Source organism: Simochromis diagramma, unplaced genomic scaffold (assembly GCF_900408965.1).
Source record: "Simochromis diagramma unplaced genomic scaffold, fSimDia1.1 OVJJ01000545.1, whole genome shotgun sequence".
Lineage (NCBI taxonomy): Eukaryota > Metazoa > Chordata > Actinopteri > Cichliformes > Cichlidae > Simochromis > Simochromis diagramma.
The window spans coordinates 4,901,575-4,918,372 of record NW_024387371.1 but is presented as its reverse complement, the minus strand read 5'-3'; the positions used below and the strand labels follow the sequence as shown (position 1 = coordinate 4,918,372).

General features: G+C 38.8%; 1 protein-coding gene across 3 annotated transcripts in view; it reads right to left on the bottom strand.

The window, feature by feature from the left end:
- Positions 1-3,724: 3,724 nt before the first annotated feature.
- The window catches only part of dlgap4a (discs, large (Drosophila) homolog-associated protein 4a), a 98,953-nt gene continuing 85,879 nt past the window's right edge, over positions 3,725-16,798 (bottom strand). For 2 of the 3 annotated variants that reach the window (XM_040008279.1, XM_040008280.1), the window contains 6 exons: positions 10,247-10,689; positions 10,045-10,142; positions 8,625-9,058; positions 7,273-7,364; positions 6,743-6,886; positions 3,725-6,273 (listed from right to left, as the gene is read on the bottom strand). In XM_040008279.1, the coding sequence (XP_039864213.1) occupies positions 6,049-6,273; positions 6,743-6,886; positions 7,273-7,364; positions 8,625-9,058; positions 10,045-10,142; positions 10,247-10,689 (1,436 nt within the window). In that variant the 3' untranslated portion in view covers positions 3,725-6,048. The remainder of the gene's footprint in view (positions 6,274-6,742; positions 6,887-7,272; positions 7,365-8,624; positions 9,059-10,044; positions 10,143-10,246; positions 10,690-16,798) is intronic. The other variant, XM_040008278.1, reaches the window with a different exon arrangement.

Here is a 16,798-nt window from a genome sequence, read left to right as displayed (position 1 = left end):
GTCCCCATGTTATTTCATGACAACTGAAGCAGGCATAATATATGAAATTGTTTCCAAGTGTTGAATTTGCATTGTATAGCTTTTAATTAGAATTTTAATTATGAGAGCCAAAGAGATGTCAGTACAAATGAGGTAGGCCATCAGACTAAAAGTAGCTAAGTTTATGAGCAGCTAATGCAACAGTCGGGTGTATTAATTAAAAGAAGCAATTCCCAGGCCAATTTTGTAACACCAAAAGGCCTGAAAAACCACAGAAGACAACTAAAATGCACGATGACAGAATTATTTCCTTGGTTAAGAAAAGCAGCTTCATAGCATCTAACTAAGTCAAAAACACTGTCAAGGACGTAAATGTATCATCATGTCAAGGTCTACAATCAAGACCTTACACTCAGAAACATCTAAAAGAGCCTGCACAGGTATAAATAAAAAAAAATATCTTTGGACAGATGAAATCAAGGTTAACTTGTACTAGATTAGCAGGAAGAGAAACATATGGAGCTCGTGCTCGAAGCTCATGATTTGAAACATACTGCGTTATCTGTTCAACACGGTGAAAGGCGATGTTATAGCGTGGGTACGTAGGTCACTGATGTTTATTGATGATGTGACAGCTGACAGAAGTGTACAGGGCTATGCTCTCTGCTCAGGCTCAGACAAATGCTGCAAAACCGATCAGACAGATCTCAATGCAAATCACTAATGAGTCAAAAAATACTGCAAAAGCAACCCAGGAGTTTCTTAAGGCAAAAAAACCCATGAAGATAAAACTTAATGCAGAGAGACCTGCAAAAAGAAAAAGAAAAAAGCAGCACTTTAAGGCAGCTGCTGTTCTTACAAGTTCTAAAAACAGTCCTCAAAATTGTGTCTGTCCAGTTAATTTTGAGCTTCTGAAAATAGTTTTATTTATTAAACATTTTTATTATTATTATTATTTATTAAACATTTAAACATCTTTAATCCACTGAAGAAAAGAAAGTCTGCACTTCAATCATATGTTGATGTTTTGATTCAAAATCCACTGAGGCGTTTACTTTGTCCAGCAAATTATGGACCTAACTGTATAGTCTCAAAAGTGGAGCCACATACTAATATTATACTAATAAATACTGACCTATTAGTGTCATGTTGGCCCTTTTGCTGGCCTTGTTAACTGCTATTGCCCTGATGCCAGATAAAATGGCATTTTACCTACGCAGTGGCTGACCTTTAGCTGTTGTGATTTTGGCTGCATAGACTATCATTATAGTTGTTATGGAGTTGAAAGGCTTTAAAATAGTTCAGTTATTTTGTATAGGAGGTGTAAATGACAGCAAAAATAAAATAAACACACAAAAATATAATGACAGCAACTATCAGCTCATTAAACATTTTTATCATCCCAGAATTTCACGCTTAAAGTGCCTAAGAAGATATCTGTTGTACTTGCTGTCTTGGTAGTGATATGTTTTCAGTTTCACTGACAGTGTTAACAATAAACATAACTAACATAATATGAAGCACATATTATTAATGTACAAAAAGCTGCTGAATAAAATATGAGCTGAAAACTCAAATCCAGAAGACTTGCAAGTGTTCACTGACAGAGAATGTCTCTAACAAAACCTCTTCTGCTTTTACTAGAGTCTGTGTTTTTAATTATTATCACCCACAACACTCTCCTCTATGTTTCTCCCTCATTTCATTTACTCTTTTTCATCCGTTCTGCACTGTAGTTGTAATGTAGTAACAGGGATCAAATGACAGGAAGTATGAGTGTGATGCAGCACAATGCAACAGGGCAGTAAGAACGTCTTTGCTTTGAGCATGCTTTTGTTTTGGTTGTGTTTCCATGTGTTAACGTTAAATGGCAAAAAAGTGTGTTGACACTTTCACATTATGCTTATATGTTATTGCTTTTCGGAATACAATTAAGAGCTTGGATGTACCACTGGAACTGCAACTACAGTAATGGGAGGATTTTTCATGAAGTTTTGAAGCCTGGCTGCTGGGATTAGCTCTTACTAATCCATGAGAACATTTGTGAGGTTGGCCAGTCTTGTTGTGTGGTACGGGGTTGCTCACAGTCTGTGTTCAAATTAATTAGAGCAGTGTTTGATTGGGGTTTATGTCAAGCCTCTGTGGAAGCAGGTCCAGTTGCTCAACAAACAAACTGACTTGGTTTAGTGTGTTGTGTTTGGTGTGTGTCGTGCTGAAACAGGAAACAGCCTTTCCCAGCACTTAAAACAAAGTTGGACACTATTTGAAACATATTGGATTATTTTCCATTCATTTTAACTAAAAGACCAAAAATAAAAGGCAAAGCAAAAAAGCAGACAAAAGTGACAAATAAAGTAAGAAAAACCCAAAACTGACGACATACAAAGTACTCCACTGGCACTCTTCTGGAAGATATTCCCTTAAATTGTGTTTTGATGATCACTATTCAATGACTCCTTGTGTCCCATATATGGAGGCATCGTCAGTGTGGAAGAGGCCACTCCCATTAATATAGAAATGTTTCATCATAGATTAAAGGTAATCGTAGCTATTGTATTATTTTGCAGTGTGTTTGCATTCAAGTACACAAGTGGAACAGAACCTTCCTGCCATCAAAAAGCCCCCAGCAGGATGGATACCTCTGAATATCGTACAAGAAGGGTTAAGGGTTTGTTTCTCTACATGTCCTTTGTCATTGTTAGTGTTACCAGGACAACATGCCTAGATGGACTAAAAAGCTGCAAGAACAACCAAGATAGAATTGTGGTATCTTTTTAAAAACATATTTCCAAGGGAAAAAAACATACAGTGAACTTCAAATATGAGTGGCATTCCCATTTAATTCTACATTTAATTAACACAGAAAAAGTGCCAACTCATAAGTCATGGGAATCACAATTCTTTATTCTCTTAAAAGAAACTAGCCTCACAGTGTCTAACTAATACACCATAACATTAAACAACCCTTTGTCTGCAAGATATGTGCTTATTTTGTAAAATAATGTTTGTCAGTAGGAGATAATCTGGAACTACATAGTTTTTGCTCATTTTCCTGGCTGGTCTCTGAGAGGACAGATATGTGGCCACAAGGGTGAGCACTGAAGTCAGAATGGGCTTTCTGTCCATTAAGCACAACCAATGACCCAATTTTTACCCAAAAGATTACCCAAAATGTCTGTGTCTTCAAAAACTTCTAGAAACGTCTTAGCCGAAGAATATTGCCTCGTCCACATGGTGGCTGAATAGCAAATCCACATAATCTGCCTCTAGAGTTGCACCTTCTGGTCATCATGTGTCCGTTTTGTAGCCCTTTGAAACTCAGGAAGTACTGGTAAACAAACTGTCTGAAGATCCCTGATCAGGTCTTGCTCTCTTAAAAGTTCAGTACACAGGCAAATAAAGGGATCCAGCTCTCAAATGATAGAAGATAAAAAGTAAAGGACTTTCCACCATTTGTCACAGTAATAAACACTTACGTACAGTGCATACCCTGAATGCCTTACACAGATTTAATAGCTTCAGATAATTTGTAAGACCCATGATATGGAATACTGAAAATTCACTGGCAAGGATCTTTGTATATTTTATATGTAAGAAGGCCATGCTTTTAGAGATTACACGGTAACAATAAAAGATCTACTCTAATGCTTGTGATTTATCTGTGTAATATTAACTTCGCAGCTAATATTACTACCGTTTCATGAATGAGTGCAATAAAAAAAAGACAGCAAGAATGATGACAGGACATGTAGCAAAGGGATGTTTAATGATTTCTTTGGACAATGAAATGCACATGTCCATTGTTGATGTAATACAAATAAGAGAATAAGAAATTTGACAACGCAGTGTTGTGTCAGCATTCCCAGTTCAATTTCGTGTCTTTTTGGACGTTAACTAAAAATTCAAAATGGAGCAGAACAAAATGTCTGGAGTGTCATGCAAAAAACTGACCAGTAGGGGGAGAGCCAGCTCTTGCAACAAAACAAAAAGAAAAAAGAAAAAGTGAGTCAACCTACACTACCTACACTTTTGCATGAGTATGTGCTATGCCCTGTTCCACTCATATACCCTTGGCACTTGAGTTTCCATTTAAGAAACTGGAAACATGGAAACTATTCCAGTCCCATAGCCAAAGTGTCATGAGCTTATACAGAGATGAGGCATAGCATATCTGGAGTGAGCGGATGCAAACACAAACTTTTCTGAGAATGCACACACAGGCAACTGAATTCATGAGCAGATTAAATAATAATAACAACATTAAATAAAATCCTAATAAGATGAAACTAAAAGGTTGATGATCATTGCCACGTTGGCACAATATCAAATCCCTCGCAGCACCATTTATTATTGTAAATTACAGACGTCCACGCATGTTTAGATTGATCTCATTTTGGATGAATGTCACAAAAATGTGTCAAATGGCATAAAAAAAACAAATAAACAAAAAAAACCCCAAAACAAACATTGTACCACAGTTCTTCATTTTCAAAAGGGGTGGGAGTTCTAGCTGCTAGAAAGGGCCGTAAAGGAATGGTGATTTCAGAGGAGTCAAACTGACCCCTTTCGTTACATCACCGAACCTTACTAAAAAGTCCTTTTCCTTATAGAAGAACACCATGTAGGCCTGGAGTCCTATGGAATATTTGGCAAAGGATCCAAGATTTTGGCCCAGAGGCTGTATAATAAATATTCCATCCATAGTGGTTTTTACTGTTGAGCTTAAGTGTTCAACCTGAGATTCTTGTTATTTTAAGGAAAGTTAGTTCATAGAAGAACAAAGAAAACCCCAAAACATTCATCCTTCATGCTAATAAAGTCCTACTGGAAATGTTGATTAAATAACTTAAGACTGGGTACCTACTGCATTGCTTGTTCTAATATGATTTTATTATTGCTATGCTATTCCATTTTCTTTCCAGAAGCAAGGAAACCCCCACCCTCACACACAAGTCTGGTTGAATGGGAATGCCATATCAAGTGGTGAATGTCTTGGTCCCCCTACATCGCATGAGGATGTAGTGAAGGTCAGCATGATTAGGATAACAAAAGGTGGGCAAACTTGATCTGAGGTGAATGGAAAGTGCAGTGATCAAGTCAACATGAGCTGCAAACGCATACATTTCATACATTCCACTTTTTCCTCACTGGCTGGGCGATCCTTCCTCATATCCCTTACCAAAAACTAACCAAAGTAAGACTTTAAGAATGGGTATCCACAGACTGTGTAATGTGCACTGGTGAAAAGAAGAGGAAGATAAATGGGGAGTGAATGATTGCATCAAGTGCTAATATATCATGACAGTAAATGTACTCGATCTATAAAAAACTACCTTGGTACTGAACACTGACCTCTTTCTAACAAATAATCTGGTATACAACATTTACAAAATGAACATTGTAATAGTGTGATATTTATAATATATATGCTACTGCCTTCCTCTGGTTCTCTGCATTTTAAACCTCTGAGTACACTAACGCCATCTTATAATTCTTACACAGTAAAGCGTACACACCACACCCAATGAGTGGCAGCCAAATACAAAGAGAGAGAACAGGAAGACTCTGTGGACAGTGAGTACACCTGCATGTGTGTCCTGAGTGTGTGTGGATGGTCGCTCAGCTCGTAAACCTGGCAGCCGCAACTTGCCGGTAGACTCAGCAGTGAAGGGAGTTTTTAAGAGAGTAAACTTCTGGGATACCAAGATTCTTCAGCTCACAAGGTACAGGATGTCCTTATCGAAGATACTTGCACATTTAAGACAGTCTTGAAATACTTTAGGAGATAATAAGAATTATTATAATATCAATAATAACAATAATAACAATAGTATTTAACATCTGTCAAGGTTACTTCTGTCCCATGGCAGCAGGTTGGTGATCTGCATTTTTCTTGATTATTTGTGATCCCCACATATCTCCTGTGCATCCAAAATATAATTTTATATATATATATATATATATATATATATATATATATATATATTTTGTGTGTGTGTCTCAGATTTGTGTTGTGTCAATGAATGTCTGAAGTGCGTTAGCAATTTTTTGATCGGTGCTGGTTTGCTCTCAGAGGCGGGTCTGGGCCTCGGGGACGTAGATTTCGATGCTGTCAGCACTTTCTGTGGCGGAGTTCTGTCGTACTGATGCCGCACGCTTTGCTGCCATCAACCTTTTTCTGGCTTCTTGCCGCTGCTTGTCTGCAGCAGAGTCCACGCTCTTGTCCTTCTCTGCTGACAGCCGCGGCTTACTCTGCTTCTTTGGCACAGATGATGGAAGCTGCTTGTTTTCATCCTGAGGAAATTATGTCAAGAGGGGAAAAGAGTGAGATATGGTGTGGCACTAGCAAAACACACTTCCAGTAGTGATGATTAAGTGTCAAATGTAGTCCATTAAGCACTTAGGAAATAATTTAAAATCCTCCAGGCTTGCATTTACAACTGAAATTAACACTCATTATTGATCAAGCTGTCAATTAAATTAAAATGTCAGAAAATTCTGAAATATCTTCAACTTTCTTTGGCTTAATGAGCCAACTATCCAAAAAACAATGGTGTCCAATTCGTAGCCATTTAAAACAGAGAAAAATTCACACTGCTAAGGAGCTGGCACCAGAGAACATTTAGCAGTTTTACTTGAAAAACTACCAAAGAAATATTATGCTGATTAACTTTTTTGCTGAATGACTAATTATGACAACTCTACCCATGGCACCAATCTAAAAATCTCAAGTGAAACAAAAATGTAAGGTACCCAACATCACCTTCTTCTCAGGAAGCTGCCAGTTGTTGGCTTTAAGTTGGTAGAGCTCATCAAACTTCATACTGATGTCTTCTATCGAGAGCTGTAGCAGATCCCAGAACCCTGCAAGGTCCTGCGATGTTGGTCGTGGATTGGCATTTATATTCTAGGGAAAGGAAAGTGAGACAGATGAATAGATTTGGACCAAACAGAGAAAATTAGTCACATCCTTACCCACACAAATACTTCCCGGGCAGCCTGCCTTTAAGCAAATAGATGAAAATAAAATTCATTTGACGCCAATCAACAATTAGAATATTGCAGTAGGACAAGTGAACAATCGTGTAAGATCGGTGTGAAGTTTGCATTTCTGCTTGAAACTTTCCTAATTAACATAAAATAATGAGATCTCACTTTATGTAGGTCAAATAATGGAAAACAAATGATCTTTTACAATTGGGCAACAAAAGTAGGACAGCAAACACACACACACACACACACACACACACACACACACACACACACTCAACAGGACATAATGAAGCCACTCACCAAGTTCTCATTACAGAGCCCTCTGAACTGCTCAAACTTCTGTGATATGAGGAGCTGAGCACTCCCTACTGCACTGCGGATCGTCCCCAAAACTACAAAGACACAAATATGACAAACCCTTATCAAGCAAACAAACATTTCCAGTTAGAATAAAAAGACACATTAGAAACAAACTTTGAGTTTTAGAGTTAATACATGAGTCTTTTTGCATGTCTGAGTTCAAGTACGGTACATAAAGGGTCAAGACGTGAAGAGGTGTGATGCAATGTGTTTACTAACAATTACCATTTAACCTTGCTTGACAGTAAATAATTTTCTTACAAGTATTTTATAAACTCTTTCATAGCGTTGACAACAAAAGATTCTTTCAGTCATGTATTTGCATGTAAATGGAAATTCATAATTCAGGTCCACAGAGAGTAGGAGGAATGATTATCTGAAGGAGCCTACACTGCTCATCTGCTTCTTGCTCATTCATATTTAAGGCATTGCAGAGATTGATCTACTTAAGAGCCTGAGTGGTATTTTGGGACATGAATAAGTGAAATGAGTCTGCAGTGGCTCTGTTATAGCTAAACTAATGCTTACCCTGCCCCCGTCCTCTCTAATAAGCTGTAGTACTGTGAATCAATGGCAGTAATGACTCTGTCATGCTTTGTCTCTGTGTCCTTAATCAACAGGGATGAGACCTGACCTAGTGTCCTGTCTGTGAACTTCACTAACAAGCACAGCAACTCAATTCTTCTTGGCAATTAACTGATAGCAGATTTTTTTCAATTTTTATACAACTGTGGCTCTTTTAAAAACAAACATCTTTCTTTGTAGCACATTAACATCTAAGGTTGAAAGATACTCTTGAAATCAACCTAACATGCTTAGTTTTTTAATAATTTCATTTCAATTTTTCATTACTAGTTGAGGATTCAAGCCAAATGTTCAAAATGTAAAAAACAAGTACCAAGTAAATACTGTGCGTAAACACAGCACTTTCTTACATGTGTAAACTGACATTAATCTCACATCCTGTGGGATTTATCTGGCCCTTGATCTGTTTTGCACTTGAATGACAACAGAGATAGTGCTGATCTGCATGGGTGAGTGAGAGGGAGTAAGAGCGACAGAAGCGATAACACCAGTCTGGAAAAGGCCCAACCCCGATTTGCATGTTGCGTGGGAAAATTAAGACAGATTGCAAAGGGATTTGTGATCTGGCCAACAGACAGGCATACAGCATAAGTGGCAAAGGGCAAATGAGATTATTATATCTTATCTGAAAACAGGACACATGACAAAAGTAAAATGGGGCCTATGTAAATGTGCTGATAGCCACCTTATCCATTTCTGTCACCTACCCTCCTCTGAGAGCTTGTTGTCTTTGGTCTCCTGCTCCATCTGCTGACACCATCCCTCCATGCGGCCTGTTTCAGCCTGCAGTAGCTTCAGAAACCAGTTGCCGTCTCTGAGACATGCTGGCGTGGTAGGCTGAACAGCATCTCCCTGGCTGCTGCAGTTTCCAGACTCGAGGCTGGGATCTGGAGGCGGCAACGAGGAGGGGTCTAAAGCTGGGTCGAGAGTCTCTGGGGGTGAGATGGATATCCTGGATGGTGCTGAGTTGTGTTTAAGTGGCTGCTGCTCCATGGCTTTGTCCTGTCCGTTCGGCGCAGTATTCACCGTCTGACTGTTGGCGCAGTTGGTTGTGTTGTTTTCTATGGGTGCGGCATCCTTAGGCTCCTGAGGCTCAGTCTCTGTATTTTGTCTGGAGGCCATGCTGCTGTCCCGGCTGAGACTGCAGACACATGCATAAATATCAGCTTCTGACAAACTTCGACAAAAAAGACAATTAAGTGATGGGGCAAACATGTTCCACAGTAACAGATCTAGGTCAGTGCATTTGACTGACAAGACTGTGGCAGCTGATTGTGCATTATCATTTACTGCAAAGACTCGGAAAGATAGCATTGAGGATGTGACAGTACAGATATTAGCAACAAATCAGGTATACAACATGAAAGCTTATCAGACAACTGGCTTCACAGATAATGAGCAGGAGAAAAAGAGTGGACTGTCAAACAAATGTGATTACGGGAAATTACAGTGCTCTGCAAACGTTTAAATGGCCTCTTTCTCACTATGTTCAGCTCACTACAGTCAAAACAAGAGTAAAAATCCATCAATCAGAGCGCTATGCTGCTGCCAGGCTGACTGCTGAATGACCTTAGCCACTCACTGCTGTATAGGCTGCAGATGCACGAGCAACAGAGATGAAATAATGAGATAGTAAGTGCATGCAGTTCGGAAGGGAAAAGTACAAGAGCTACAGCACATTAAAACCAGGCCTGACAGTAGAGTTAAAAAAAACAAACACCACCACCAGAATACCATTGTTTTAAAGCCAATAATATAACTATAGCACATCTATAGTGCCTATTTAACATTATCCAACCCTCCCCATCTTGTACTGCAAAAACAGGTGTGACCCATCTGGGCATATAAAATGGATCTCTGCAGGAAGCTGATCGATGAAACTCAAATCAAACCATTAATGACAAAAATTAGAAGATGTAAAAATTAACATCTTCTGTCACAAAAATCTATTTTCTTTCTTTATTGTGTTTTACAATTATAATTATACTTCTACATCAGATCTACCTAGTAACTTCAGGTTCCAGTGTAGGAATGAAAGCAATTTCCAGTTACCTCATAAATTAGGACATAAATTTACCACAGAACTCTACATCAGGCTTAAGCCTGGAAACATGAGTGTATACTTACGGCCTGCCGTTTTCAACTTGAACTCCGATTGACTGAAACTTAAGAGGTTTAGCCAGCAGCAGGGGTTCTTCTCTTGGAACTGGCAGAAGACAATCAACCTGAAAAATGAACAACACAATATATCAGTGAAATGCAACTCTGTTTGTCTGTCTGTCTCTGCTTGATTATATCTCCAGCAACAACAACAAAAAAAGAAACTTACTTGAATTCCAATAGAGGAAAGTTTCCTCTTGGGTGCAGTCGGGGGCTGCTCTAGAGTGGTACCACTGCTTAGGGTGTCATTTTGGGACTGAGTATATGTGGAAGTGGTACTTGTAGCAACAGTAGTGGTTGTGGTGGTGGTAGGTGGGAGGTCACGGGGGGCTGGAACAGGAGGTATGGAGCCTGCAGATGGTGCTGGGGTTGCAGCAGGGACAGGCGCTGGTGGAGGCTGGGTCCCCTTAGCCAGGCTACCCGTGCGTATGCTACAGAGGCTGTCAGAGGAGTTGCTCCGTCCTGACTGGCTGTTGACCTCACTGCCACGGTCCTGCTGGTCAAGGTATGTGTCTTGGGCTGACTCGGTGCTGCTCTGTAATGTCACTGAGATGAGGGGCTTGGAGGTGGTACGGGGAGGGACTGGAGGAGGAGCTTTCCTATTGCTGACTGCTGACAAAAAAAGAACAGAAAAAAAAAGAAAACAAAAAGAATGAAAACATAAGGCTTAGAAAGGGAATCCTGCACTTTGTCACATAAGACTACTGAAACAAAGCACGACTAAGCCAGCCCTAAGCCAGCTGGTGTGTACCAAATGCCAAAACATAAAACTATTAACATGGCTATCTGAAAAACAAACGTGTACCTTGCCCTTATTGTTGTCTCTATTGGGCCGTACTAAAAGCTACCTCTATGCTTACAGTAATGTACTTCTGTTGGTGGCTGTGTTCCATTGACGTCAGCCTGTCTCTGGAGATCTTCCTTTATATGCCACACCTTCACAGGCCTTTTGCTCTGGGGACTATCAGGCAGACAACTCTGCCTTCTCTAGTGATATTCAGCTCAACAGTTCTAGGTCTTATGGATCCAGGAACTGAGGGTAGCAGTCTATTTTTGAGCTTTTGTTTGTGTTTTCATCCCATTTGAAGTACAGATTAGTCAAATAAATAAAGTTATCCTGTTGCATTTTGCATTTTTTCCCCAGTAATGCTTGACATGTTTCAGTAAATGTATGAATAGGAAAGGAAGCAGGAAAACACAATTCAAAACTTGACTGGCTATCTGTGTGTGTGATGTTTTTCTTTTGTCTCCACAGCATAACAAAAAGGAATCAAACAATTGTATTTTATTCCCCTCCTCCACTTGCTCTGTTCTTTCAACTACCATTGAGCCTCCCTCTTTCATTTGTTCTCAATACATTCAGCTTTGTTAGACCAATCAGCGGCAACTGGCCTTGTAAACACTATATCGGCAGCAACATGCATAGATACGTAGAATTTGGTCCTTATCATCATTTCCTCCTATGGATTTTTGGCTACTAGTTCTTAATTTTTCAAATCAAACAGAATAGAATGGATCAGAGAGAAACTCCACCGACGACTAGTGTTTTCAATGATGACTTTTTCATTTTACAAACTCAAATCCAATACTCAACAATTACTATTTTATAATTAAGTATTTAGTAAGTAAAAACTAGAGACGGCACGATACCACTTTTTTATGTCCGATACCGATATCATAAATTTGGATATCTGCCGATACTGATATGAATCAGATATAGTGTATTTTTTAATCAATAAAACTGTTTTTCAAGTTCAAACTCAAGTTTAAAAAAACAAAACAAAAACACTAAAGCTATTCTGTTATACCCGTATGCAAAAAATACACTGCACCCAAAATATTTCATAGTTCAGCAATACTGATCAATCTAATAAACTTAAACCTACACATTCCTCCCTATTATGGTATTTTAAAGAGTACTTAGCGAAAATATTAAGCAACCTAACTAACAGGGTTAGGTTGATTACATCGATGCTTAATCGACGTAATCAACTTTAATTTAATGCACGTGCAAAGAAAATAAAATAAAATGCACAGAAATCAATTATTTTTCCACAATAATTAAATAGATTCAACATCTTTCTTCAACAGAATTGCAGACTGCACAGATGGTACTTTCCTGAAGGAAAAAGTACTATAGCTTACTAGGGTTTAATAGACTTAATAGTTACTATATGCAGTAATGGACTTCTATACTTCTTACATCAGATTAAAACTTTGGGTGTAAGATTCAGATAATTATTTGTTATAAGCTAGACATTTTAAATGAGAATAAGAAAGAAAAGTATGTCTTTGTGCCCCCTTTTCCCTGTTAATGCCCTACCTGCCCCCCTGGCTAAACTTTGCTAGACCCGCCCCTGCACAGTTACCAGCTGTCAGCTATGTAGAAAAGGATCCTGGTGTAGAAAGTAATATTAAATACATTCTAACAACAGCTTATCAAGCTTAAACGTGCTGCTGTTGTTCAGCCGCTAGTTTCCTCTTTCTGGTGCAAAGTAGGGCCAAAAACAAACAAGAGAACAGAAAAGCCGATCAGCCGATCATTGATCAGCTTCATGACTAAAGTAGCAACAGGAGAGGGAGGGAGAGAGAAGAGGCAGTTGCTCCTTATTCAGTATCAGTTGTTAAGCTTAACGTGGGAATGCTTTACAAACATTCAGAGATGAACTTACACACTTGCTTTACTTCTCTCTGGGATAACTTTCTCGGAGATGAAATGCCGGTTTGGTAGCGAGGCTCCAACTGCTCAACCAGACCACCGACAGGTCTCGCACGCCACAGCTGCTCTATCACGTGACACATACTGCTCTGACGTGCTAAGGTTATGAGTTGAGTTACGCCATGTTACAAGTTTTGTGAGGTGCTTTCGTGATATTTAATGGATCGGATTACATTTTTTATTTCTCTCCGATATCCGATCCACTAATTTAGGTCAGTATTGGACAGATACCAATACGCAATATCGGATCGGTCCATCTCTAGTAAAAACACTGTTTGCCTTTAGCAGAGCACTTCTTTACATAAAGCTTCATATTCTGGCACTCCGAAACCCATGAACTATGCGCTTACAAATTCTTTCAAGGGAAACTGAAATGAGGCCTGAAAGTGGATTACCACTGAACTAAGACAATCTGACTCAGGGTGAAGGAATAGGAACGGTGCCTCTTTTTCTGTCATCAGTCTGAATGCAGGGTTGTGGTGCATGATATAGAATGAACTACAATATGAAAAAAAAGGGGAAAAAAGCAAGGAACCAGGAAGAACCACAGGCTTTCTACAAGAAATAAGGGGAAGCATGCTATTTAAACAGTGCGATAATCAGCAACATATGCCTCAAAGAGTTGCAAAATACACAGTAGCAAATGCTTCTGCCCACATACAGCATTTACTGACACACATGATGGATGAAATATTTCTTTAAAATTAGCTGACCAAGTAATTTAAAGCTCACCACTTTGAATCAATAATAAAAATGCAGTATTTATTCTACCGGGTAGTGGTTTCAATTTAAATAGCAACCTATCACCCTGTAATTCTGTAGGCACTGCACTCCCATCATCAGCCTGTGACTCACAGAACCAGTAAAGCCCTTATTAAATCCCACAAACATACACAAACATGTCTGTGGATTGGAATCCACCCTATGTGTCACTCATGCAGCCCTGGCGAGCACTCATGCAGCCCTGGCGAGCAGTGTCAAACTTAGAAACCATGCCTTCGTAGGAGCAAAACAGAACATTTATTATTTCCAAAGAAAGGCACTTCTTGTAGTACTCATAGCTTGGATGCATGATGCATTCCCAAAGTTAATTGTGTCGTACTACATACAGAGTCACAGCACATGCCTCAGTTGCATTTGCTGGGTGACTGCACTGGGTCTTAACTGCACACTGCAATAAAATTGATCATAAGCCAAATATCTGTCAACACTTAACCACACATGTGCACTTTTCATTCAATTCAACAATAGCCCAATTTATAAGTAACAACAACAAATAAGTTAATGGGCCTTTACAAACATTCAGTCACAGTGAAGGGGGCTGACTGCAGGTTGTTTACACCTCTTGCAAGTGGCATAACCTATTTTGCTATCCTTTGTCAGTATGTGATATGACAGTTGCCCTCATGTGCCTTACTACAGGGGTAGTGCAGAGAAGCGATGGACGAGGTCTGCGATGCCTGAAACATTGGGTCAGGATCAGCTGATAGCCTGATGATGGTTTATCTTTGCTTCCAGAACTTCAGCCAGTGTATGACAAACCAAGAGCACCTCCAAGTCTAAAAAGCCCTGCTGTGCCTATTTGCTGTTTTACACATGTAAAAAACAAAACAAAAAGCTAAAGTAGAAGTATAAAGAATGCTATAGACTGTTACTTTTTTTTTTTTAACTAGAAGTTGGACGTAAACTCATAATGGCCTCCCAAATATCTCAAACTTTGGAGCGTGTGCACCTATGAAAAAAACAAAAAGTAAGCACGAAGCTCTGTGTGGCCAAACTTAGTGCTGTGAGTACGCCGACAGGGAACCAAAACAATAAAACCGCTGGATGGTTAGCTAAACAATGAGTTGAAACTCTTAAGTATCATAAAAACTAGGGGAGTTACACATTTTACTTACATTTCTCTGTAGATTCATCAACACAAGAAATATATTTCAAGTTGTTTCCAATATTTAATCAAATACACTGTTATTACTGTAATCATTGTTATAGTAAAACAAATTTTTCATTTAATAGTAGTTTCAATGTACCCACTTTGAACGGCTTAAAAGCTCAAACATTTCATCTACTCTCTTACTTTTTACATTTTCTATTCTTAGTCTAGCTATTTGAGACATTAAAAGCCACTAAGCTAACAGAACTCAGAAAGCCCATTGCCAGTCTGAAAGGTTATATGGACAGCAGGAGTCTTCAAATCACTTATTTGAGGTGCTCTCTCTTACTCAGAAAACAATTTAGATCAATTCCAATGCTGTCAACACCACTATGATCATCAAACAATTCTTAAATTGCTTCCCTTATGAGAGCTATGCAGTCTCTGACCCATAATGTGCTCTGGCTCCATCAGCAGGTCTGTCTGAGTGCTATCAGATGACCACTAATGCGACCTGAACACCAGCCTAAAACATCCATGTATATGACTGACTATTCTCATAGCTGTGTACTGATGCCATTAGAACTGTTTATTTATTTTTTTGATTTACTTTCTTATTTTAATTTAAGATATCTGGTGTGCCAGTTTGGGATTTAAGTTGTGATCACAGCTGATCTCATTTTGAGTTCTGACTTACAGTCTGATGTGTTAATTAGGCTGCTGCAGAGTGAACTTCAAGGGGAGAAACTGTGCTTTAACATTAGTTTCTACTGAAGCACCAAGTTCGGTGTACATAAAGGCAAAGCACACATCAACCCTCACAAACAATATTGTAGCCTATTGTGAATAAACCTTTCGGGACATGAGCCAAGTATCATGAAAAGAGATGGAAGCATCTCTCCAAGATTAGCCAGTGTTACTGCACAACAGACAGACAGACTGTGGGAGTCACAGACTGAAAGATTAGAGCAGGACACACGCTGAGCATGACTTCTGACGAAAAAACAAACAAACACTGTTCACATGTACAGGAAGGCATTCAGAGATTCAAAAAAATGAATTAAATCAAATAAAATAACCATTAAATGCAAAATGGAGCATCTGATCAAAACCAATTACATGTAAGCTGGACATTAGTTTGAGTTTTATAACACATTTGAATTAGGCATTGGGTATCTGTTGAAATTATGGATATATTTACACAAGGGATTCTGCATCAAAAGGATCTTAGACGTCACAAAAGAGGAGGATATTTGAGTTTGAGTGTGTCTAGGCTTAAACCTGTTATTGTTTGAGGTACTCTTTGGAGGCGTGTCAGAGTTTTTAGTTAAACATTACCATAGCAGGATAACAAAGGAATTTCAAATGTTATTTAGAAAGAGAAAGCCTTGAACTTCTTAGACTTTTAAGGTTACAGCAGGTTAGTATAATGTTCATGAAAACCAACACTTGGAGTGAAGCCAGTCACCAACAGTTGATCTTTTCCTGCACAGTAGAGCTTAATACAGCCTACTGTAAGGTTTTCATGCAAATTTTAGTTTTTGTATATATTTAAATGACAGGTTGGTTTGCACTGTAATTTTGCTGGTTTCTACAGCTCCATTATGTGGCATGTATTAATTTTGTTACCACAGTTTTAAGAATCGGGTATGGATTACATAGTGCTTTTCCACAACTCTTTAAGAAACAAGGGCAACAGGCTTAAAGGTGTCAGTGAAGACACAGTAAATCACTGGGTAGGGCAGGCAGACTTCATGGGAGAAAACCCATCTATTGAGAAGGAAAGGCAGCCAGCCATTAAACAGACAAAGCTTACATACTGATAGGAAAAGCAAAAGCGCTTACACAAAACACAGATCAACAGACTGCAACATCAAACCAAAAGTACATTATGAAAACAAACAGCTATGGGTTCATTAATACTACAGTTACAGGTTCTTCATTATTCTGTCTAGTATTATAAGATTAAATGTTCCATATAATTGTCTACAGACAAAAACATGTCCAACTGTCCTACTACTGGAGATCATTTTCTACTGAATTGTCTGACATCTTTAAGGCCATCTGTGGTTCTACATCTGACCTATTGGAGTACGTCAACAGTCTGGGTTGGAAGCTAATCAGTTAAA